The sequence below is a fragment of the Poecile atricapillus genome, chromosome 11 (assembly GCF_030490865.1).
Source record: "Poecile atricapillus isolate bPoeAtr1 chromosome 11, bPoeAtr1.hap1, whole genome shotgun sequence".
In the NCBI taxonomy this organism is placed as follows: Eukaryota; Metazoa; Chordata; class Aves; order Passeriformes; family Paridae; genus Poecile; species Poecile atricapillus.
Genome location: NC_081259.1, coordinates 20,015,172 through 20,039,786, shown reverse-complemented (window position 1 = coordinate 20,039,786; position 24,615 = coordinate 20,015,172). Strand labels below are relative to the sequence as shown.

Below are 24,615 nucleotides of genomic sequence, written 5' to 3'. Positions count from 1 at the left end.
CCTAGCTGGGGAAAAGTTGATCACTTCTTTCCGTAGTTTGTCCTCATGGAAAGTATTTTTAAGAGCTATACAGTCCACATTTAATCACAATAAATAATTAAGGAGATGCTCAATTAGTGTTTGCAAGCATCTAAAACAGAAAGGTTGCAGATTGCATCCGTTTTGCATCTAGAATTTGGGTTAGTCAACCCCAGAACCCAGCGTGACAGAGTAAAGCTATTTGGAGGTGTCTGTCCTTTATCAGACTGGCTGTGTCAAAAAGAAACTGTCCAAAAATACGGTGCAACAGCATTTCTCACAGCCAAAATCCTGGGCAGGGTGATAAAACCCAGGGAGAACAGGAAGGTCCTGAGGCACAGAGGGAATGGAGCAGGGCAGGACCTTCCAGGGCAGGGGAAGGGAGAGCCAGGAGCATTGCAGGCGGTGTGGCCAGGTAACAACGACAAGGGATAGGACAGGCAGGACCTGAGTCCAAGCAAGGTGGGTTTTGCTCAGTGAAATACCTGCCTGCCCGGGGGCACGGGAGCCCAGGGGCAGCTCCGGCCGTGCCCAGAATATCCCACAGCAACTCCATGCAGGGAACAGCCTCACATGACCAAGAATGGCAAATAAAGAACCTGCTGGCCTCTGCTGGCACCAGCACCACACAAACAGTGACCCCGTGGCCTGGCTGTCAGGCCCAGCCTCATGTGGCAGTTCTTCCACCCCAAAACTGTGGTGCAAGGGCATGTCTCAATGCCAAACCCCAGGCAGAGCAGGAATGATGAGCCCATTGCTCCCAGCAGTGTTCTTGGTGTTCTCTCCTCTGCACTCAGGGGACACTGAGGCACAGAGCAAGCAGCATGATGGGCACTCCCAGGGTTTGGAACTGAGACAGGGTCTATGTCTTGAGGGCAATGCCCCTCTTTGGCCTCCATCCTCATGGCTTGTCAGGACGCCTCTCAGTGTACCCAGCACTCTCCCCACAAGGGGCTCATGGGCACAGACCCCTAAACCAGCAGTGGCCACACGTTGGAGAGCTGTAAGCAGCACCAGACACCTTGTGTTTCACACACTCTCCTCCTCAGCACAGATGGGGACACAGAATGACAAGCAAAAAAAAAATACAAACCCTTCCCAGGGAGATGCAAAAATAATACTATGTACATTCCAGCTTCCCAAACAACAATCGCCTGAGAAGCCGGCACTGTGGGAAAGTCTCAGTTTGCTTTTCCTGGGCATTATAAATAGAATCAGGGCTACAGGCAGGGCTGGAAATGCGAAGGAAGGGGGAAAAGGCCATTTAATGGGCTCTGTTTGAACTTGGGCCCTGGCTGATGTTCAACTTTCTGCAAAACATCTGGTCCCTTCCTGCCGAGCGAGGGGCAGCGCCACTGCACTGGGATCTGGGGTCTGCAGTCCAGGGCTTCTGGTCAGAGCCCAGAGCCCCTGGCCCTACTGGGGCATCGCGCCTCAGGCTGCTGCACGTGTCACTCAGGAGCTGCCTCTGCCAGCTGTGAGACCAGGTGGGTCAGTGTGAGGTTCTGCAGGACTCCAACCCTGGGGCTGGCATCCACAGGGACTCCAGAGCTCTTCCAGAGGGCTGCTCAGTCCCTGATCCCATGTGAAGGCTCAGCACCCACCAAGCTCTCTTGCAGGACTGAAGCCCAAAAGTTCTTCCATCTGTCTGATTCTCCAGGAGCCTCATCTTTGGCTGTGTTGACTTCTTTTCTCTTATGGATACACTGCTCACCAAAAGCCCCTGCAGAACCCTGTCACAGGCAGCTCCTCATTCTGTTATCCACGTGCTCATTCTTTACTCCGGCTCCTACTTATCTGGGTTATCTTGTATCCCAGGCCACATTTTATGTACCAGCAGCATACTTTAAGTAGGAAATAGAATCATCATGTCAAGGCATGATTTGTGTTGGAAGGGACCTTAAATCCCATAGAGTTGCAACCCCTCTGCCATGGGCAGGGACACCTTTCACTATCCCCAGCTGCTCCAAGCCCTGTCCAGACTGACCTTGGACACTTCAGGGATGGGGCAGCCACAGCTTCTCTGGGAAACCTGTGCCAGGGCCTCACCTCCCTCACAGGGATGAATTTCTTCCCAGTCTCTAACCTCCGCACCAGTGGCTTCTTCTATGTGGCTCCACCAGTGCTCAGCTCCTCATTCCTCGGCCCTGTTCCCCAACCTCTTCTCCCATCACCTCTGCCCCTGTTCCTCCTGGGCCTTGCCACTGCCCACAGCCCAGGAGCAGGCCTGGGGCCACCTGAGACCCGAGACCTGCCCCACAGGGGAGGGAACCCGTGGGGAGAGATGAATGGGAGCCCCAGGAGAGCCAGGAGCCTGAGGGGAGAAACAGGGGCCTGAGGGGCAATCTGGGACCCTGAGGAGAACCAGACCATGAGGAGATCCAGGAGTCTGAGGGGATAACCGGGACCCTATGGATAACTGGGTCCCTATGGATAACTGGACCCTATGGATAACCGGGACCCTATGGATAACCAGGTCCCTATGGATAACTGGACCCTATGGATAACAGGGACCTTATGGATAACCAGGACCCTATGGATAACCAGGACCCTATGGATAACTGTGACCTTATGGATAACTGGACCCTATGGATAACCGGGTCCCTATGGATAACCAGGACCCTATGGATAGCCGGGACCCTATGGATAACCGGGACCCTATGAATAACTGGACCCTATAGATAACCGGGAGCCCCAGACGCCCTCCCCTCACCCCCTTCACAGACGCGAGAGGCGCGCGCGGCCGCGCGCCTGGGTGACGTCACAGGCTGGTGGGTGTGGGAGGCGGGGCCGGGGCCGGGCGCGCGCCGGGGGGCGGGGCCGCAGGTTCCCGGGCTGGGCGCGCGCCGGGGGGCGGGGCCGCAGGTTCCCGGGCTGGGCGCGCGCCGGGGGGCGGGGCCGGGCGCGCGCGGCTCGGGGGCGGGGCCGCGCTCGGGCCCGCGGGGTCAGTCGGAGCGCGGCGCCGAGCGGAGCGGAGCGGAGCGGAGGCGGGGCACAGCCGGGCACCAGCGCCAGCAGCGACCGCGGCCGCACCGGAGCGAGCGCACGATGATAAACACCCAGGACAGGTGTGCAGAGCGCTCCTCGCCCTCCCTCGCTCCTCAGCGCGGCGGCAGCGGCGGCGGGCGGGCCCGGGGCGCGGGCGGGCACTGAGGCGGCGGGGAGGCCGCGGGGAGGCCGCGGGACGTGGGGAGGCCGCTCCGCTTGTCCCCGCTTAAAATCCCTATCGAGGCGTTGCTTCCCCCTGGAGGAATCTCCCGGGGATGGGTCTGGGCCAGGGCCTGAGCACCTCTCGCTGGGCTGCTCTCCCCGCGGCGGGGTCCGAGCGCTCCCTCCCCGCGCCCCCCACACCTCTCTGTGCCTGGAGGAAGGTGGCTTTTCCAGGCAGGCTGGGTGTCAGCAGGCACAAACTTGCAGGATCTGTGTGTTTTTCTCAGATGACCGATTCATCTTGTATGTCTGTTCCTTGTTTAGAGTCCCCAGGGTGTCATTTCCTGCGCCTCTGTCGCCGATAAGAGCCCAGAGGATGCGCATGAAGCAGCCTTGGTTCTTGTCCGTTGCCTGTGTGGGAGATGGTTAAACTGTGCTGTGCTCACCAGATGGTTATTTACAATTTACTCCTCAAATCCGGCTCATGGATATGTGTCTAGCAATAATAATAATAATAATTGTTGTTGTTATTAGTCGTAGTAGTGGTATTAGTATTCGAGTGCAGCTGCATCTCCAGAGCCTGTTTTGGGAAGGGGCAGAAAGGAAAACCAACAAAACAGTAATTTCTCCAACGTCAAGGGAGCTCTGTGGATCCTTCCATCTGGTCTAAGCGTTCAAAACAAATCAAACCTCCAAAAGAAGGAAATGGGTCGATTTCAGCCCCTGATATGCTGCTGGTGGTCTCAGCCTGGCTGCGTGTGCCAGGCCTGCCCAGGAGCAGCGGTGATGGGGTTCTGAAGTTGCTGAGCTGCCCTTTGCACTTCCCAGGGACAGGGCACGGGGTTGGGATCGCTGGGAGCTTAGCGAGTTAAAATTACACCCGCGGGATGGGAGCTTAGTAACATCGACTTGCAGCTCCCCTTTCGGGCAGGGCACAGATGAGCAGCTTGTACTGAGGAGTTTCTCCACGGAAGGGTCTTGGTGATCTAAATGCGTCTTAATTTCAGCCAAGCTGCAGGAAAGCAGCTTCTCCAAGGAGGACAGACGTCAGAAGGGAGCACAAGCCTAACTTTTAAGCTATAGACAGGCCTCAGGGAGAGTTGTCTGAGGATGGATGAAGGAATCAGCCGTGGTTGGGTGTTTGCATGAATTTCTACCCAGAGAGCTGAAGCACAGCTGGAGAAAGCAAAAGCCCTTTCAATCTGTGCCCCACTGCGAACTCTCTTCCCTAAGGGTGCTGCTCTCAGAACCCTAATCCTGGGGGAAAAAGTGTGCAGATCTGGGCCAGGGATGTGCCGGCAGCAGCTGAAGGGGGCTGGTGTTTTGACTTCTGGCATGTGCCAGAGGAAGTGAGACCGGGAAGTGTCTTTGGCTGCTTTGCGTGAAAACTGCCTCTCTGTTTTAATTTTTTTTTTTTTTCCCACAACTCCACTTCATTATCCAGTTTCTCGATGCCTTGGCCGCAAGTTGGAAAGAGCTATCAATAGTACATTGTTGGCTGGAGGGTAGAGGGAGGAGGGAAGGGAATAACAAAGCTGCCAACAGCTTTCGGGGGTGGGGACGGCACAAAGTGCTTTGTCATCCTCTCGACATCCACTACTACTGAACACACACTGGCCCATTGATAGCCCCAGGCACACCGGGGAGCACAGAACACCCTGCTTTGCCCCCAGACATCTCCTGGTGTAATTAAACTGCCTTTTCTCTGCGAGGTGCCTGCTCTAGCACATGGGAATGCTGCCCCAGAGCCCCGTCTAGCGAACCTGGGGGAGGGAATGTGTGGAGGAAGAATATTAAGTATTTCCTGTAGAAAGATGGTTTTGGTGGTAGGTGGTAAGCAGAGATCCGTGGTGAATTCTGCCTCGTACATTTGTGAGTTATGTTTTTGGCACTCAGAAATGCCAAGTTTTAGTAGTTTGTTTGCAGCTGGCACAGGCAAGTTACAAGACCAGGTTGGATGGGGCTTGGAGCAACCTGGTGTAGTGGAAGGTGTCCCTGCCTATGGCAGGGGGTGGAACTGGATGGGCTTTAAGGTCCCTCCCAGCCCAAACCAATCTGATTCCACTTTTCTAGGCATCTCAGGTGGTTTTAGCAGTGCAGCTCTGTACTTGCTGTTTGGATACTTAAGCCTGTCTGCCTTGTGGAGAGGGATTAGAGTGGAAAAACACTGGATTGGGAACAGCTTCAAGTGAGAAGTTTCAGGACAGACAGTGGTTGTCAGAACAGCTGCAGAATTTATCCACTTTAGCTTCATTCCTCACTCCGTGCTCATGAAAACCATCCCTCACCATGTTGTTTTGGTGGTGCTTCCTTAGCTTTGTGCTGGTGTGTTTCATAATGGGAGCACTGGAGAAGGACTGTTTTCCCTGCATGGCTTTTGCAGGCCGTGCTAGAGGAACATTGCTGGGCCTCAGTACAGAGATTTTGTGGTGCTGAGAGAGGAACCAAGGCTCCAAAAGTAAAATAATTTGTTTTGATGAGCTTCCTAAGAGCTGGAGCAGGCATTAAAAGCCTGTGTCCAAAGAAATTCTGGAAGACCATGTGTAAGACTTCCAAACAAACTTGGAAACTGCAAGGGAAATGTGTTTTCTTGCTGTTCAAAGTATCTCTGTGGGGTGAACTAGTAATTTTTAGGGTTGGGGTGGAGAATGCTTGCATGGCACTTCACGTGTGTGTGAAAATGTTGCCATGGACATTGTGGAGTGTATTGAAGAACCAGCCCTTTCACTTGTCCTGGCTTTGAAAATGTGAAACTTAAACCTTCTCCTCCTGGGCCCTGTTGATCTATTTGTAGATATTTGTCTCTAGAAAATGTGTGCTCATCTGGTCATGTGTTCCCAGCCATCTGCTCCTGGCAGCCTTCCAGGCCTTCCTTATTAGCATGAGGTTGCTCAGCACTCTCTCTGGGTTCCTGGCTCTAGCTCCTCCTCCAGTCCTAACAAAACACGCGGGGTTCTGGTGCTGCTGGGGCAGCTTGTGGTTTCAGTGTTGACATCTGGGTGCTGTGGAGGTGCAAGGATACGAATGATTTGGGGGTTTGAGAAGCTGGAGCCTCCGAAGTGTGATCCCTGCTAATGTAACATGGTGTTCTCTCTCTTTCTCTTGCAGTAGTATTTTACCTTTGAGTAACTGTCCCCAGCTGCAGTGCTGCAGGCACATCGTTCCAGGGCCTCTGTGGTGCTCCTGATGCCCCTCACCCACTGTCGAAGATCCCCGGTGGGCGAGGGGGTGGCAGGGATCCTTCTCTTTCAGCTCTGATATATAAGGTGAGAAAGATTTAACATCTAAACACTGACCTGTACCTGTGTTACAACCGTGTTCAGTTCCTCTCACAGTCTGATGGGAATAAATGCAAAGAACTCCAAGATAATAAGTGGGAGAACAGGTAATTTTTCAGGAGCTGAGCTGCAGACAGGTCTCTCCTGCTTAAATATCACCTGTTTATTAAGAAATGAGAGACCATTGTGCAGCAGATCATTCACTGGCCTGTTCCCAGGGGCCTGCTGCAGCTATTGTATGTGGAGCCTGCATTATCAAAACATGAAAGGGCTTCTGAAATGTCTGGCAGAGAGAGGAAGAGAGAAGCAGAAAGGTGAAATGCAGCAAGGGAGGGGTCGATAAGCTCCTTCCTGCACCCTGGTCCTGAAGGTGAAGCTGTCAGGGCCTGGGAGCTGCCTGGACCGAGGTGCAGATGGGAGAGGCAGCCATCCAGCTCCCAGACAGGGCTGTTTCTAGAACATGAGCACAGGCAGGGGAGATCAGGAAGGGTTTGTGTCTGCAGACTTGCAGCCGTCTCATTTTGTGTTCCTCTTCTTTGTGTGGGACCTTTCCTTTTGAATGAGGAGACCTGGCTGCTCCTGGCATTTGTGTGACTTGGCTCACATCTGTCTCCTTTCTGGGACAAGCTCTTCCATTTAGATGAGGCAGACTGAATTTATACTCACCTTGCAAATTTGGCTGTTGAGCCAGGGGTGTTGTCATAGGTGTTAGACCTGATTTTTAATTAACCTGTGGGCGGCACACAGACGTTACCTGATGGAAAGATACAGACCCTTTCAGGCCACAGCTCCCAGAGTCTCCTCTTGGAGTTTCTGAGAGAATCACAGACCTCGTGGTTGATTTCAGAACTTCCTTTGGTGAGTTTTCAGCACTTTCCTCACCTGCTTCCCTTGCAAAATGTCAGCCTCTGAGCCTCCAGTGACAAGGTCCCATCGGTTTAATGCCCGAGGTAAATTGTCACAGATGTTTGGGGGATACAGACTCCAGAGAAGCAGCACAATGGGCTTCTTATCACAGAAAGAAGGTACAAAAATAGCTTCAAGAGGGGTCAGGACAAGTAATGAATCCCCTCTGGGTGGGAAATGGGACCCTGCAGCTGGAACTCCTGCCAGCCAGCTTTGCCAAGCCTTGTGTGTGCACCAGGCAAGGCCCAAAGGCAAAAAATGGGCTCAGCATGGAGAAGGAAGGTGGGATCAAATCATGATTTGGAGACTTTGGAGTGTTTAATTCCAGTACAACCCTGAACTTGCACAGATTTTGGCAGAGGCGTGTATGTCATCCAGATAGCTGCATCCCAGCAATATGGATCCAGGAATTCCTCCTGGATTTATTGCTTGACAAACTAGCAGAATTGGTCAGAAAATCAGCTCCTCCTGTAACAAAGAATCATGGAATAGTTTGGGTTAGAAAAACCATCTAAGGTCATTGAGTCCAACTGTTCTGCCTGTACTGCCCATGTTCACCACTAACCCATGTCCCCAAGTGCCAAACCCACAGGGCTTTTAAACCCCCCCAGTGATGGTGACTCCCCTTCTCTGAGCAGCCTCTGCCAGGGCTGGACAGTCCTTTCAGTGAAAACGTTTTCCCTAATATCCAGCCTCTTCTGGCCTGGCAATGGTTGAGGTAATATCCTCTCATCCCATCCCTTGTTCCCTGGGAGCAGAGCACGACTCCCACCTGGCTGCACTCTCCTGTCCAGGAGTTGTAGAGAGCAAGAAGTTCCCCCGTGAACCTTCTTTTCTCCAGGCTGATCTCCCCCAGCTGCTCCTCATCAGGCTTGTGCTCTAGTCCCTTCCCCAGCTCTCTTCCCTTCTCTGGACATGTTCCAAGCCCCCAATGTCTGTCTTGGAACGAGGGGCCCAGAACTGACCCCAGGATCTGAGGTGTGTCAGACCTTGGAGTGGTTACAGGGTTCTGTCTGCCCCCTCGGTCACCTGCTGAGTCAGTGCTGTAGTTAGAGCAGCTGAGCTTTTCAGCCTGGAAAGGCATCTGGATCCAAAAGCTTTAGTCCTTTTCCAGCTGTTCAGCTGTTCAGTCCAAGGCATGACCTTTCTGAACACACCTGCCTCTGCCGGCGCACACAGCACTGGGATACATCACTGCTATAAACTGGGGCTCCCTGTATTTTTGTCTTAAGAGACTTAAAGCTCAGCCCTCCATCCAGAGAGCTCTTCTGGAGGTAGGAACACCAAGAAGTCCGGAGTGGGTGCTGTGCAGCCGAGGTGTGCCCTGGCTGGCAGACTTGGCCAGGAGGCTGCAGGTGTAGCCCATGCCAGCAGCCGGTGCTTCCACAGCTCTCTCCAACCACTTGGCTGGGGTGGATCACAACATCCTTCCTTCTGACCCTGCCAACACACCAGGGCCTCCCCCCCATCCTTCCCAGGACATCTGAGGAGCAGAGTGGACTGGAAAATCTTGTGCTCAATGAATGGGAACCAAGTGGAAGTTGGTCCTTGAGGCTTTCTGTTGCTGAAATTGAGCTGGAGGGGTGGGGAGCCAGGGTTTGGGCAGCTGGGTAAAACTCAGTCTGGTGGCAGGGGGTTTTGTCCACAGGAACATGGCAGGGGGATTTTGTGTGGGGATTTTTCCAGGGTGAACTAAAACTGAGTGCTTGTTGTGTAAACAGGATTTTGCTTTGAGCAGCTTCCAAAGAATTTCGGGCTGCTGTTGCTGCTTCACAGGAGCAGCCCACAGAGCCTTTCTCTTCCCTAGCATCTCTGTTTGGATGCCTGGGAGTAAAGTGGCAGCTGCCCCAGCCAAGCTGTGTAAAGGTAATTCCCACTGAACCAGGGGAACTGGTTCTGCTGATCCCTGCAGCCGTGCTGCCTTTGGCTCCTGGGCTGTCACAGCGGGGTTTCAGTGGAACAGCCTCACTGGGTTTAGAGCACTGGACATAACTTCTGGTGCCAGGTTCTGAACCAAATAGCTCAGAATGCATTTCCCTTCCTGTGGCAGTGCCATACTTCCCACTCAAAGGCACACCTCCCATGTGTCAATCCCAGCCTGCTTTCCTTACCTTCCTCACCCAGTTTTAGTTTTGTGAGCATGGGAAAAGTATGGTATGTGAGCTTTTCTGGAGAGAAGGATGTTTTCTGGAACAGAAACACTTTCTGCACTAAAACAACTGTAAAGGGTCCTGTAAAGTCATTGCTGAACGATATGCATGTAAGCCCCTTGGATTTGTGTTTTTTAAGAACCTCTGTATTCAGCCCTGCCTCTCTCTGCTGGCTCCATCACAGCCACAGCTTGGCCTCACTAGAGCAGCTCTCAGTGCATTTCTTGGTGCACTCAGCCACTCAGACTTCTTTCAAACTCGATGAATAAACTTGTTTCCTACAGGATATTTATTCTGGTGAAGTGTAAACTTGTTTTTCAGCTGAGCTTTGTGGGCTTTCAATGAAAAGCTTCCTCTGCTCAGCTTTGGAGGCCAAGCAGCTCCCAATTTGGACATGGTGTTACTTTGTCACCAGTGTGAGTGTCCTTGGAGGTTTCTCTGTCATACAGTAGTCAAACCAAGGGCATCTGTTTTAAGACAGGAGGTAATAGGAATTAAAGCACTGGGACAGTGGCTTGAGGAGCCTGTAAGGGCTCGTAAGGAGCTGCTGAATTAATAGCCCTGTTAAAATAAAATATCTGGAGGCTGGACAGCGATCCAGTGGAGTGAACCACTGCCCACCCACCTGCTGAGGAGGGAGGGACACATGGCCCTCCAAGTGCTCTCATGACCTCAGAGCTGTGCAGGTGCCTGTGAGGGACAGGGACACACCAGCTGTCTCCAAGCTCAGGGGACAGTTCAGCTTCACTGCAGTAACAGCATTAACTTGGGGCTGTTTGCACTGAAACATGGAAATAATTTCTGGGCAAGCCAAGTGCCTGCAGGAACTGTCTGAGGGAATGGAGCTGTATCCACTGAATTTCTAGGAACTGCTGAGCTGATCCCAAGTAATCTGCATGCTTGGCATCCTCATGAAGCAGGACTGGGGAAGGAGGACGTGTGTGTTTGTGGTCTCTGGAGAAGACCTCCTCACAAGCTTCAGATCTGCTCTGGAATTTCCCTGTGCTCTGTGTTTTCCTCCCTTACACCAGGAGGCAAACCATTGGCTATAAAATCTGGGAAAGCAATTTGTGGTCACTCCTGGAACAGAAAGGTTGTATTGGGAATGGGAGAGGCACCGAAACTGGTTGGGTTGTGGCAGCAGAAGCTCTGTGTTGGGTGTTGAGTCCAGTTGTGTTCTTGGAAGGGCAGTTCTTGAAGCACCACCAGATGTGGCTGGAGCCTGCATATGCTCCTGGAGGGAGTGGAGTCTTCCATTCAGAAATTTAATACTATGTCAACACATAAAACTACGTTCCCTTAGCAGGAAAACATGGCTAGAAATCATTCTGAGGGCTGAGAACTGTGTGATGTGTCCCTGAGCCAGCAAAAGGGGAAAGGAAAAGCATAATCCTCTTCTCAGTAAAACCCTAAGACTATTTCTTTGTATTTGCTTTCTCCAGTTGTCCCCTGAATGTTCAGGACTTTACATTTTTCATTTTCCCAGGATGAGAAGATCACTGTTAGCCAAGATGTCTCAGTGCATGAAGGGAAGCCTCATATTGTCCACTTCCAGTACAAGGTCACAGAGGTGAAGACCTCCTCCTGGGATGCAGTGCTCTCAAACCAGAGCCTCTTTGTGGAAATCCCTGATGGATTATTAGCTGATGGAAGCAAAGAAGGGTAAGTTCTGGATCCCAAAGGTGCAGCCATGGCTCCTGGCAGGACTTTGCCTACGTGGGTGATTGTGGATGGACACCCCATCCCTGGAAGTGTTCCAGGCCAGGTTGGATGGCACTTGAAGCAACATGGTCTAGTGGAAAGTGTCCCTGCCCATGGCAGGAGTTGGAACGAGATGAGTTTTATGGTCCCTTCCAAACCAAACCATCCTGGGATTCCATGCTGTGGGGAAAACGGGCTGTGCAATGGCAGCTCTGCTTGTGGTTTGTGCACATTCTGCTCCCTTGTCTGCAGAGTACCCCATAGGAATATTTTCCCCCCAGTGATATTCCAGATGAGTCACCATTTTTTGAGTTCCAACACTAATGAAAAACAAGCAATAAAATGAGCAGAGTGAATTTTTGTATACTTTGGTATGGAAAGCCAACAAGATTTTCTCTGCTATTTTATTATTTTTTCATTTTATTTTTCTGCTGGCCACTTGGCAAGCCTATCTTGGCAGATTTTCTTCTCTTTAAGGAAAAAAAACAGCCCTCCATCCTATTGATGCTCTCCTCATCAGTAGGTGGATCTGCTCTTGGAGCACTGCCGCACTGGCGCCGGGCTCTGCCAGGAGCTCGGATTTTTCTCTTGGCAGAATCCGGTCATGTTTTGTCCAGACAGCTCTGCTATGGGAAGTTTGTGTAAACGCAGCTTCCAGAGCAGCTCCTTCCTGCCAAGTGCTGTGCCAGAGGTCTCTGCTGCAGTGGAGATGTGGCTTTGCTGGATTCTGCAGTCAGCTCCTCCTAAATCTCCAAGTAGGCTTCATCCCTCAGTGACACGAGCTAATTAAGGAAAAACCCATCGCTGGGCACCTTCACCTTCCAGAAGTGGCAGTGTTGTTGCTGTCTCACACTTGTCTCATTTGACTCTGAGTCCAGATAAATGTTTGTGTAGTTTCTCCAGTTGGCCCATAAATCTGGGCTCTCCCTGGAATGGGTCCTTCTGGGAGGGGATTTATTTGCCAGTGTCATTGTGACTTAAAGCACAATTTTGTCAGGTTATTTTTAGCTGGGTGAAACAGCCGAGGAGAGGCCAGAGGCCATAATTACAGTAGTTCATTAACATATTAACAGAACCTTTGCAAATTTAATCTGCTGCGCTGCGCTGACAGCTGGTTACTGAGATGGAGAGCCAAGGCCTGTTTGTCACTGCTCTGGCAGCGCCAGCGGTTGCAAGTGACAGCAGCTGATCCGTGTGCCACCCTGGAGGCTCGCAGAGGGGTTACTGCAGAACCACTTCCATCAAGAGGTGGCAGAAATAATCCAGCTGGAAAGGCAGGAAGCGAGGATTGGGGGGCAGCAGCTGTGCCATGCAGCCGATGCGCCTGGGAAATGGCTCTGCCTGCGCACACGTTCTCCGGGGACGGTTTGTTCTCCTTTTCTGCCTGCCATGAGCTCAGTTCTGGGCGCTTCTCCTTCCCAAAAGCACAGAGCTCCCAGATCCCCCATGTGCATTGCCAGGGAATGCAGCCTGGCCCAGGAGCAGCTGCAATATTCTGCTTCCTGCCTATGAAGGCTTTGGTCCCAAAGCACCGCGGGTGGGGAGGGTGTTTGTGGCTGTGAGGACAGGAACTGATCGGGACTCGGAGCAAGCACAGCTCTTGGATCTGCAGGGCAGGAAGCCCATTGTTTCAGCACCCATTGTTTGCTGGAAGGGGGCTGTAAACAATCTTTGTGTCCGAAAACATCCAAACAGTTGATAATTCAATAATGCTCAGAGGCTTCCTCAGGACAGGACTTCCCAGAGCTGATGTCCTTTTGTCTTCCCCCTCCTTGGCAGGTTGTCAGCACTGCTGGAGTTTGCTGAAGAAAAAATGAAAGTCAACTATGTCTTCATCTGCTTCAGGAAAAGCAGAGAGGATCGAGGTGAGGGCTGACGCACGCTCGGGTTTGCTCCTGACATCCCACACGGTGCTGCTGAAGCTGTAAAGAAACTTGGTCATCCCAGGGCAAGACCCACGGGACCCTCCTGGTGCAGGGGTTGTTATGTGCATAATTCTTACAGGAATAGTTTTGTGTGGAGGAAATAAGCCCTTTTTGGAGGGTAAGGGCAAGGGAGTGTTGTGGTTTCTCCAGCAGATCTGGATAGGGCTTGGAACAACTTACTCTAGTGGAAGTTGTCCTGGCCCATGGCAGTGGGGTGGAATTCAGTGAGCGTTAAGGTCCCTTCCAGCCCAAACCAATCTGGGATTCCATTCATCTCTTTTGCTGCCCTGCCATTAAATACTCTGGTGCAAAAAGCTGCTCCTGAATGATTTGGGATGATTTTCTCATCCAGTGGCAGTTAATATTCCCTTTTTGGTGAGCAGTGAAGTCTCTGTTTGGCACCAGGCTGCTGTGACATGGAAGGTGAAACCAGGGAGGAGTTATTAGATGGAAAACAAGCACTTTGAGCCTGTTGCTCTGAAATTAACCAGATTTTAAAGATCTCCTGGCACTTCTGTCCTTTCCGGGCTTACAGGTAATCCTGGCCCTGGCTCGAGATGCTTATGGCTTTGGGGACTGTGTTAGTATCTAAAGATAGAAGTGCTGGGTGAGGGATTACAGCCTGGGGGGCTGGGGGATGTACCAGGCTGGGAACATGTCACTCTAAATCCCACCAGAGTCTGGCTGTATCCAAGCGAGTAATTCCAACCCCAGCTCTAATTTTACTCCGCAGCTTCGTGAGCTGTCCCGGCTTCTTCGAAATGAAGGGCCTTAATAAAGCTGAGCTGAGCCCAGGAAGATGTCATCATCCCTTATTACCATGCCAGGAATAATTTCCAAATCAAGTCCTGGCTGTTATGTCACCACTAGCACTGGTTGCATGGGTGGCCCCTACGGAGGCTGGGAACAGCCAAGGCCAGGGTTTTTTTGTAGGAGTTCTGGAAACCTGGGTCCTTTTCTATGCAGCTTAAATTCAGTGCTGCCAGGAAGTATCTTCAGGAGCTCCTCTGCATGGTCACTCAGTGTGCTGGAGCTGATTGCCCAAGGGTGTCACGGGGCGAGGGTCACAGGGCAGCCATTGCTTCAGTGACTGCCACAGAACCCTGTCTGTCTGGGCTGGCCCCGCTCTCAATTCCCTCATGTGGCTTTCCTCAGGTCTCACCCTGACCTGTGCAGAGCTGTCTGGAGTTTCCATTGAGCTCCAGCACCTCCTTGTGGAAACAGCAAATGTCTGCCTTGTCCCTGAGCAGAGTCCTCTTGGCTGCTGTCCTCTCGGTGCTCAAGGGTGCTAGGGCAGGACAGAACCTATGGGATGGCCACATGCATCCTGGGAAAGCAGGGATGTGCAGCTGGTGCAGGCAACCAACCACTGCTGTTTCTCACGAGGGATAGAAGAAAGATGAGGACAAAGCTGCACAGCTGAAATCCCTTCACACTTAGGAGCAGCTGTCATGAGCACAGGAGGAGCCCTGCTGGAGATGGCTGTGCTTGTCTGCACAGGAAGCTCTGGATGCACTCAAGTGTCCCACACACTTTAAGACTGATGGCTCAAGGGAGAGGTAAAGAGGATTATTCCTGCTGGTAACAGATCTCCTTCTCTTTGGTAGCTCCACTCCTGAAGACGTTCAGCTTCTTGGGCTTTGAGATCGTGCGGCCTGGCCATCCTGCTGTCCCGTCACGGCCGGACGTGATGTTCATGGTGTACCCCCTGGATCAGAGCTCTTCCTCCGATGAAGAGTAGCTGCAGAGAGGAACTCCAGTGGGACCCTAACATGCTGTTGGAGGGGAAGAGAGGACCACCTCCTTTCCTGAGGAGAGGGAAGCAGAGCTTCTGTTGGACTGCAAGCGCATTTCTCATGGTTAGATTGGGCTGTGTATCCCCAGAGTTGACTCTCATTGAAACATGTTGCCTAGAGAACTATCTATCACACATGTAATCATCACTAGGAAAAGGAAGATGTTTATGAACTGGCATAGGAGCTCTTCCCATGCAGCTGCACGGTGTGGGAGCCCCGGGGTCGGTACCACCTTTGGGACTCCTCCGAACCCCCATTGGTGCCTCCTGCCCGCCCCGCGTGGGCTCAGCTGGGACACAACCCATTCATTTCCCACTCAAGACCTTAGAAACAGCCTGGCTTGGTGTGGGGCATGTGCAGGAGATGCTCAAGTTTATCCTTTAACACTACATTAAACCCCCATGCATCTTCACTCCAATGCTGGTTTAACTGGTCTAACCTTTTGTTTCCCCCTTTTTTTTGAAACTTCTTTCTCTTCCAGCTTTTGTTTTATGCAGTCTTAACCCTGTTCCATGTTCCCACGACACTATCACGGCATTCAATAAAAGGGGCATTCAGATGAACTTCACACACCTGGGGCTGCTTATTTGGGAGGAGCAGTCCTGACCTGCACCGTGATGGCTGGGATGGTCCAAAGAGCCAAGAAAAGCTCCTGCCTTTACCCTCCACCCCAGGATGGCTCTGGAGCAACCCCAAGCCCTCCTCTCTGCTCCTGCTCGCCTTCCCACAGGGATGAGCTCAAGGCTTGGGATGCCACCAAGGGCTGTATCCAAACCAAAGGCTTGTGTGGGGGCAGGTGCTGGGATGTTCTCCCCATCCAGGGGCTTTATCAGGAAGGGGGCACGGTGCCAACAGTAGGTCATGGATCAGCCCAGCCCTTTCCTGTGCCAGAGGAGCTGCCCTGTCCCTGTACCGTGGCACTGTACCCTGGCTGACAGGTCCCAGGGCCATGCCCTCAACTCTTCCTGGCCTGGCTCCTTCTTGTGGGACTGTTCCTGTTGTGCTCTTGCCCTTTGATGGCTGATTCTCTTGGAAGCTGGACCTGAGCCACTCCTTATCCACCATGGTAATTTCTGGTTTGAGAGGGATGGGGCTGAGATACGAGTGTATGTGAATAAATCATCATAAATTTGGGTCTCTTTTGCCCTCCTTCAACTCCATGAAATCAAGAGGGAAAGGAGCTCTGCTTCCTGCAGCAGTGCATTAGACCCTCTATCAGTTTAAAATCAAATGGGCTGTCCTCTGAAAGAGGAGTCCTGGAGAATGGGTGTTCCCTGGCTAAAACTCCTGAGTGCAGGGTGCAGTTTTATTCCTTCTTGTAGCTGGAGCTGCCCCGACTCAGGCCTGAGACTGGCAGGTGCCCCCTGGGTGTCCTTGCATGTGCCAGTGGCAGCTGCCACCCCATGGTGCCCCAGGCAGGCACATCCCACCTGATGGGATGGGAACCACTTTGCTCCCTCCTTACTGGTAAAACAGACTGGTAAAGCGTTCTGGTCACAGGAGCTGGGGTGAGGCTGATCTGAGCTCTTTATTGTGCTGGAGATACGAAGCTGTGCCACTGCGTGTGCTTCTCTGACAATTTCAAATCCTCTCCTGCCTGCCTCAAGTAAAGGAGGGAAAATGTGGATTTCTCACATCACCAAATGTCTTCCAAAACACCCTCTAAAAAACCTGGAAGGTGCCTCTGATTTCCCTGGGTGCTGCCTCCCACATGGATCACTTCCATGGCAATGCTGGAGGAGACAAACCTGGCCTTGTGACCGCCCCCATGGGTCCAGCACCTCCTCTACCCTGGGGCTATGGTGCAGGCAGGGCCTTGGTGCCCAGGGGGTCCAAGGCAGAAGCCTTGGGTCACTGAGATGCCTGAGATGGGGAAACCCCCGCTCCCACCCCCAGAAGTAACTGGCCACAGCTTTTAGGGATAAAGGACCAGACTTGGGGGAACAGGAAGAAAAAGCCACCCTCACAGGTTTGTGATTGTCTCTTAAAAAGATTTATTCTCCCTCCTTGCCTGAATGTACAAAGGCAAGAAGAGTACAGTTTGTATATATATATATTTATATATATATATATAAAAAAACAAGGAACTCGGTAATAATGTACACTTTACAGAAGGGCAGAGTCAGGAAGACTGAAATGAAACCCAACACAGCAACGCCAATGGAAACAAGCTATAAACACCAACGGTCTGACACCGGGGCTAGGGGTGGCCCCGTGGGCAACAGCTGGCCCAGAGAACCCGGGAAACGTCAAACCTCAAACCTATTCTGCATAAACTGTTGTTTCATTTAACACCTAAAGGGAGACTTAACTGGGACCCAACTGGGAAGGTGGGGAGCAGCCCCCCGACCCCCTCCGACTGCCAGCAAAGCCTGTGGCACCCCCCAACACCCCCAGGTACTTCCTCTGCGCCGCTGGAGCCGCTGTGGGCCCCGGTCGTGCTGGGAGCCCGGCTGTGCCGGGCCGGCCGGGGCTGGAGGTAGGAGCAGCCAGCGGGACACTCCTCCAGGGCTGGGATGGGGGCTCTGCAAAGGACCCAGACCCCACCAGCCCCCGGTCCTGCGGCTGCAGGTGGCTCTGTGACAGGTGCGGGGTGGGTCCATCAAGCCACCCTGTCCCTGCGGAGAGTGCCGGGCCACGCGGCCCCGTCTCCTTCCAAATACAACAAAGAGTGGAAGAAAAATGAGTCAAACAACAAGAGCAGGCTGGGGGCACTGTGCTGCTGGCACCTGAACCAGGGCCAAGAGCAGCCAGTGCCTCCTTTCCAACTGGGTACAGTGGGATGGGGAAGAAACGGGGAAAGAAAACAAAACCCAAAACAACAGCTTTCAAACAATTGCTTTTTACAGTATGTACAGAGCCCAGCAGGCAGAGCATCCCCTTACAGCGGCCCTCGGGGCTGGGTGCAACACGGACACACAACTGAGACCGACGGCCCCCATGTCCCCGGCCGGGCAGCACGAGAGACGCGGGATGAGCAGGGGCGGCCCGGCCGCTGCGGGGCCGAGGTAGAGCGTCGGCCCGGGGAGAGCCACTCTGGGGCTGGGGGCAGAGGACCAGAAAGCCCCTGTCCTCAGAGCTGGGGAGCAGCTAGGAGTGGGGATCATCTTCCTCCAGGACCTGGTGCCCCCAGCCCTGGCACGAGGCTGGAGCAGGGACCAGCGGGGCCCCACGTGCCTCTGGCAGAACCTAAGTGTGCTTGTTTCTTGCTGCACCCTGCCTGCGGCCTGGGGAAACCGCCCAAAAAGCAAAAGGTGGATGAAAAGGGGAGCCACAGCCCCCCACAGCAGGATGTGCTGCCCCAGGGTTTGGGGGACACTTGCCATCATAGTGGGGCAGAGGAAAGGCTGGGATTTACAGAGTTGCAGCTCAGAAACAAAAGCAAAAGCCATGGGCAGGAGCTTCAGGCAGGTCTGGACCGTGCACTGCCTGGGGGGCCTGGCAGCCTGTGGGGTGACAGTCCCCAGCTCTGTACCCTGCCGCCCCTAGCCCCATGGAGCCCCAGCCCCCAAGGGCAGAGGCTGCTTTGCTGGGGCCAAGAGCTTCCCCAGCCCCACTCTGGCCATTGGCCACATGCTGGTGGCTCCTGCCCACAGGCACCACTGTGCTGTGGATGCTGTGGGGTGCAGGACCAGATGAGGGGCTGGGAGAGGCCCACAGCTGCCTCCAGCCAGGCTGCCAACCACCAGCCCGCTGACACCCGCCAAGGCTCTGTGAACCAGTCCTTCCTTTCCTCCTTTCCTGAGACTGTGGCCACACGGGAGGCTCGGCCCCATGTTCCAAGTCCCCGCCTGCCCCCAGTCCTGTCGTGAAGCAGCAGCTCACAGAGACACGGCGGGGTCCCAAATTCATCGAGAAACCTCAGTGCTTCTGTTTCCTCTTCATATGCACCAGGCAGGTGAGTCGCCTCCACCCCGAGTGCTGGTGCTCAGTAGAATAAATACATCCGCAGGTACCAGCTCACCCACTCGCCAAAGAGGGGTGGGGTGGGGAGTCAGTGTGTGTCCGACGAGGGGAGAAGACAGAGTCTGCCTCGGATCACGGCAGGAACGTCAAGCAGTACAATTAACACCATTCAACTGATGTCTAAAGGAGTCTCCAGCGCTTCTCCATGTGAGCCAGTCACACGTCTCGTATAGCCCAGGCATCCTGGTGCGTCACATCCTGCCGTGACCCAAGGGCAGGTGAGCTCCCGTGAGCCCCAGCGCCATGGGCAAACCCTAAACCCTCGAGGGCATCCCGAGAGAGCCCAGCCCGGCCTCCTCCGGCCCAGCCCGGCTGCCCGCGTGGAGGTGCGGCAGGAGCGGAGCCTTACCGTTCTCACCTCCGGGGAGGTGGGTATAGGGAGGGAGCGGAGCCTTGCTGGCTGGCAACAATGGCTGTGGAGGAGAGACCTGGGGGGAAGAAGAGGCGTCAGGAGCTGCTAGACAGGGCCGGGCACCTCGGGGACGGTCTGAGGGTCCCGTGGCCCAAGGGCAGGTGCAGCTCCAGCCCAGCCCAGCCCCATGCTCACCTGTTGCATAGGGCAGGTTGTACTGCGCTGGCAGCAGCGAGTACCCGAGGTGGTGGTGGTGGTGATGCGTCGAGAGCAGGCGCTGGGAGGGCGACGTGCGGGGCCGGTCGCCGCTCCTCTCCCCAGCACCCGCTCCCCCAACGCTGCTGCAGCTCCCGCTGCCCCCCACCACCCCACAGCCACTGCGGTCCCGCTCCTGAGACGTCTTCTCACTTATCTGGAGAGGAGAAAGCAGACACATGCTGAGGGACATGACCGGCGGCCCCGGGGCACGTACTGGAATATTCCCTCTGCCCAAAAGGTTCCCATGATGCTGATGGGAAGTGGGGTGGGATGGCCGAAGGCCGTGTGGAGGACACAGGGCCTGTTTGAGGACAATTCTTTCCTGTGCCCAAGCTCTGTCTCCCAGCTTAGCCCAGGAGGAGCCATGGGATGGAGACAGCTCCCACATCCCCCCTGCCAGCTCCAGGGCTGAGGACAAGTGTCACCTGATTGCTGCAGGGCCTGGAGAAGCCCCAGCGCTGGGGCACAGGATTGGAAGGTCCATCCCAAAGGATTTGTAATGTTGGAATCCACGGCTGCAGGTCTCCCACAGCAGCAGAAACAGCAAAACCACATGGCAAGCGGAGCTCCCACCTCCTCACAGGATCCAGGGACTATCCCACAGAGCTGGGCCAAGCCAGCGCTCTGCTGATCCTCACCGTGGGTGATTTGCTCTTGTAGTGGCTGGCATGCTGCTGCAGGATGTCCAGGGCCTTGGACTCGGAGCTGGATTTACAGCTCACACTGGGGCTGGCTCGGGACTTGTCGCTGTCATCGCTGCCGGACGCCTTGCTCCCGTACGGAGAGAAGGAATAGCTGGAGGGTAGGTATGATCCTGGGGGGAGAAGAGCAGTCAGGGTACCAGGAGCAGCACAGTGGGAGCATGTAGCTCTGTATGTGTGTGAGAGGATGTCCCACAGCCACCCCCCACGCTGAGAGCAGGGACAGCTGGGAATGGACAGCCCTGGAAGCCCCCGGCTCCCTACCTGGGTAATTCTGCATCATTACGGTGGGCATGGCACGGTAGCTGGGGTGGTTGGGGTCATACGACTGGCTGTAGGAGTAGCCGTGCATGTACGGGATGTAGGACTGATGCTGCGTGAGGGGTGAGGACACAGGGACGTGGACACTGGGCCTGGGGTCCTTCCCCACCATACGAGCCTCCTCAGTGGGGGTCAGCTTGCACTCGGAGCTGGTGCTCTCCTTTCCGTCCTCCTTGGACAAGGCTTCTTTGCTTCGATTTCTTTCCTCCTTCAACTTTCGGTCCCTCTCCTCTTTCCACCGCTCATCCTCTGTCTTGATGTCCGAATACTTTGCCGGGTACACGTAGGTCCACATCCGGGGCTCAGCTTCCTGCAAGAACAGCCGGCTGTCAGAACAGCTGCCTCCCCCTGGTCCTGCCTGTCCCAAAACCAGCCTGCATTTGGAGGAGACTGGCAAACCCCACTCCCGTTCTCTGGGCTCTCCTTGGCCCATCCGTGGCCTCTGCTTCCTGCAAGAACAGCCGACCACCTGAGCAGCTGCCTCCCCATGGCCCCACCTGTCCCAAATCCAGGTTGGGTTTGGAGGAGATCAGCAAACCCCACTCCCCTTCCCCAGGCTCTCCCTAGCTCATCCATGGCCTCACAGCCCCACCCTTTTTCTGGCCCCGAGGGTGGAGTCCCACCACAAGCAGAGGACAACATGTTCTCTGAGCTGATGGCTCCAGCAAACGCCAGTGAGCAGCTTCCTCCAGGAGCAAACCCAAGGCTGGGCTGGCGGACAGGGTATGGCATTACCTGTCTGTACCAGAGAACAGGGTCCACTTCTGCTTGCCGGCCACACTCAGAGCCAGTCTTTGTCTCAGCCGTCTCCTTCCCTAGGTGACCGGCTTCACTCAGCTTCACTTTGAGCCCCTCGGCAACCTGGCCACTGGACAGCTTGGATGAGTCCTCCAGCTTGGGGATGATGACGGATTTGGCCATATCAGGACCTCCCTGCTCCTTGGGCTTGCTCAGCCCTGACTTGACGAGGTCTGTGAGGCTCGGGGCTTTGGTCAGTGTTGGGGGCATGGGTGGCTTCTGCTTCCATTCCTCTTTGAGTGCTGCCTCCTTTTCTTTCAAGCCCAGCTCTGCCTTCTTCTCCAGCCCTCGCTGCTGCTGCTGCTCCAGGCTCTGCCGCTGCTTCTGCTGCTCCTCGTACTGCTGGCGGTAGGCAGGGTTGGTGCTCAGCAGATGAGCATGGTAGCCCTGCTCGCTGTAGCCGTAGGGCGGCACGTAGGCGTACTGGTTGTAGTAGAGGGACTGCATGTACATGTTGGGGCGCTGCTGGATGACCGAGGGCTGCTGGCTGGAGCCACTGCTGAGCTCTGCCTTCTTCTCTTCACAGCCTTCACTCTTCACCTTCACCTCCGGGTTCTCCTGCTCCTCATCCTTCTTCAGCTTCAAGGTCTGTGTCTCGGCTGCAGACTGCCCACCGGGGTTCAGGGGGCCTGGGCTAGCCTGGGGGTAGCCAGGGGAATAGTAGGTTTCAAAGCCCTGGTAGAAGGGAGACTCCTTGCTCTGCGGTTGTGGAGGGAAAAGAGCTTTTTTGGCGCCTTCCTTGACCAGCTGCTCTGGATCCTTTGCCTTCATGTTCTCCAGCTTGCCCTCCCCATCCTCCCCAGCGTCAGAGATGTCCGAGTAGGCCGGGCTGTTGGTCTTCACCGAGTTGGCCTCTGCCCCATTCTGGGTGACAACGTGCAGTGGGGTCAGGGGCTGGGCTGCGTTGGTGTTCTCCAGCCTGCTGGCCCCGCCGATGGAGGGACTGGGTGCATTGTCAGTGAAGCTGTAGATCTTATCCGCCTCAGCCTTGATGCTGGCGAGCCGGCTCTGGTGGGGGTCAGATGAACCATTCAGCAGCCCCTCGCCTTTCATCCCCAGCTCACTGGATTCCCCCCGGAAAGGGCTCTTACCTTCCTCTGCTCTGTAGGCTTTGCCAGGAGTCAAAGGGTTTTCCACCTCTTTAGGGTCTTTCTTCTTCTTGTCTTTCTTCTTCTTTTCCTTGGAAGGGGTGAGGGCAGGGTTGACAGCAAAGGGCTCTCCCATCACTGTTGGCTTGGGCTGGATGGGTTTGAGCTGGGGGCTGTTGGGCATGGTCTGGACCACAGTTGTGGCGAGGCCACCGGAGGAGCCGGGGCTGGCTGTGGTGAGCGTGGCAGTCTGGAAGGTATAAATTGGCTGCGGGGGGATGGCTGGTGCAATGGGTCTGGCTGACTTCAAGCTTTTGGAAGGAATCTTCTCCTGTTTAGCACCAGACGCCTTCTTTGACTTGTCCTTATCAATGCATCGCTTCTCCAGGGAGTCGAAGTCATCGTTACTCGTCTCATCGGCCACCGAAGGACCATCCTCAGAGCCATCATTGGACAGAGCACCCAGGTCTGTGTCCCCTTCCCCACCCACCTTCTTCTTGCAGGGGACCTTGGTGCTGAACTTGCTGGATGGGGAGGGGCTGTGGGGCTCCATCAAGCGCACCTTGGGGGTGGCCGAGCGAGCGGGTGAGAGGGAGCCTTTCTGTGTCCCGGCAGCACCATTGCAGCTCCCGACGTCGGCGTGCAGGGAGGGCTCCTCGCCATACTCGCTGTCCACATCAGCCTCCAGCTTGCTATCGTCATCCGTGTGTGCATGGGCCTGGTGGTACTTCAGCCCATTGATATGCTTGTACTTCTTGTTACAGTTGGGGTGGGGACAGTCGATGAGGATGGGAGAGGGGCAGCTGCGCTCCAGGATAGCTGGCTCCACCTTGACCGCGGCAGGTGGCACCGTGGCCGAGCCCATTGAGTTTGTGCGGATGCGCTTGCTGCCCTTGGAGTCCTCTGAGCTGGAGTTCAGATCCATGTCGGAGAGAGGTTTGCTCTTCCGCTTGGTGACGGAGGAGGGACTGGCCTTCACGTCCTCGGCGGTGCCACCAGGCGGGGTGCGGTGGTCTGAGGAGTTCTGGCTGCCCCGGCGCCCCTTGCTGTTGGCTCCCGCCCGGGTCTTGCTGCTGCTGCTGGTCCCCTTGCTGTCCGAGGCAGCAGCCGCCTCGTTGACCGGCGTGTTGCTGTTGGGGCGCACGCGCTTGCCCCTGCCCCGGCCGTTACGCATCTCCAGGTCGCTGGTGGGAGAGTCACAGAACCTGCAGGGAGGAGGACACAGAGGTTTCAACAGAGAAATGGCTGTGCTGGGCTGTGCTGTCCCCAAGGCACGGTGGGGACCCCCTTACTCCCTTCACTACCAATCCCATAGACTTCTCCCCCCACTGACCGATAGAGGAAACCAGAGAGGTCCCTTGGGATGTGCTAAACCATCTCCAGTCCCAGGACAAGGCACGTGTGACTGCAGGGGCAAAGAGCCACGGGAGCAGTTGGGCTGGGCAGGGAGGAGATGCCAACCTCTGTGGCAGCAGGGCAGATTGTCCCAGGTGCCCTGGGGGTCATACAGGGCCAGATCTGCCCACAGCGCTAGGAGCCCCCCAGAGCCCCCCGGCCACCTACCGGGGCGGTGCCCAGTCATGCTGCGTGCAGTCCAGCAGCGTCCCCACGTACGTCTTGTTCCTCCAGGTGACGTTGACCACCAGCATCCCTGCAAGGCAAGGGGAAAGGGTCAGATGGGGCCAGGTGTGATCCCACAGTGCCAGGAACCTGCCCCTCGAGACAGGCAGGAGGAAGAGCTTAGCTCCAGGGTTGAAGGAGGGTAGACAAGGGGTCATGGGCTCTCGGAGAAGGTGAGACATTGGGCTCAGGGCTGGAGGGGCACCAAGATAGGAGCTGGAGACTCCCAGCTCATCCCTTCCCTTGGCACGTCTCACCTAACCCCTCTTCCAGTTCCCTGCTTTCATGGGAATTTAAAATTCAGTGAACTACAAAGGGCTGTGGGATTTCAGGGGGGACCTGAAGATCCACATTGGATCCATGTGTGCTCAGGTAGGGGAGGGAATGTGATCTCTAGGAAGAAAGAACTGGGAAGACCTTGGGGGAAATGCAGAAAGCCCCTAGCAAGGCTGTGGACCCCAAAGTGGAGCTGCAGACCCCCAAGCAGGGTTATGAACCAGCATGGCCATGAATCTCATGATCCTCCAGAAAAAGCTGCTACTGCCACTAGATGGCAAGCTGAGCCCAGCATTCCTGCTCAGGCGACT

At 54.9% G+C, this 24,615-nt stretch overlaps 2 protein-coding genes across 3 annotated transcripts in view; one reads left to right on the top strand and one right to left on the bottom strand.

The window, feature by feature from the left end:
* The first annotated feature begins 2,935 nt into the window (after positions 1–2,935).
* OAZ2 (ornithine decarboxylase antizyme 2) lies at positions 2,936–15,492 on the top strand. The gene is given in 6 exon segments (XM_058847006.1): positions 2,936–3,086; positions 6,277–6,352; positions 6,354–6,434; positions 10,989–11,164; positions 12,983–13,068; positions 14,736–15,492. Coding segments are annotated over 6 exon segments (573 nt in total). The 5' UTR covers positions 2,936–3,066; the 3' UTR covers positions 14,870–15,492.
* Positions 15,493–16,894: 1,402 nt separating this feature from the next.
* Positions 16,895–24,615, bottom strand: part of ZNF609 (zinc finger protein 609) — a 49,899-nt gene continuing 42,178 nt past the window's right edge. Inside the window, exons 3-9 of one of the 2 annotated variants that reach the window (XM_058846498.1) lie at positions 23,972–24,059; positions 21,258–23,613; positions 20,466–20,832; positions 20,139–20,314; positions 19,438–19,654; positions 19,240–19,318; positions 16,895–19,088 (exon numbers count right to left, since the gene is read on the bottom strand). In XM_058846498.1, the coding sequence (XP_058702481.1) occupies positions 19,245–19,318; positions 19,438–19,654; positions 20,139–20,314; positions 20,466–20,832; positions 21,258–23,613; positions 23,972–24,059 (3,278 nt within the window). In that variant the 3' untranslated portion in view covers positions 16,895–19,088; positions 19,240–19,244. Of the gene's footprint in view, positions 19,319–19,437; positions 19,655–20,138; positions 20,315–20,465; positions 20,833–21,257; positions 23,614–23,971; positions 24,060–24,615 lie in introns of both variants that reach the window. The other variant, XM_058846497.1, reaches the window with a different exon arrangement.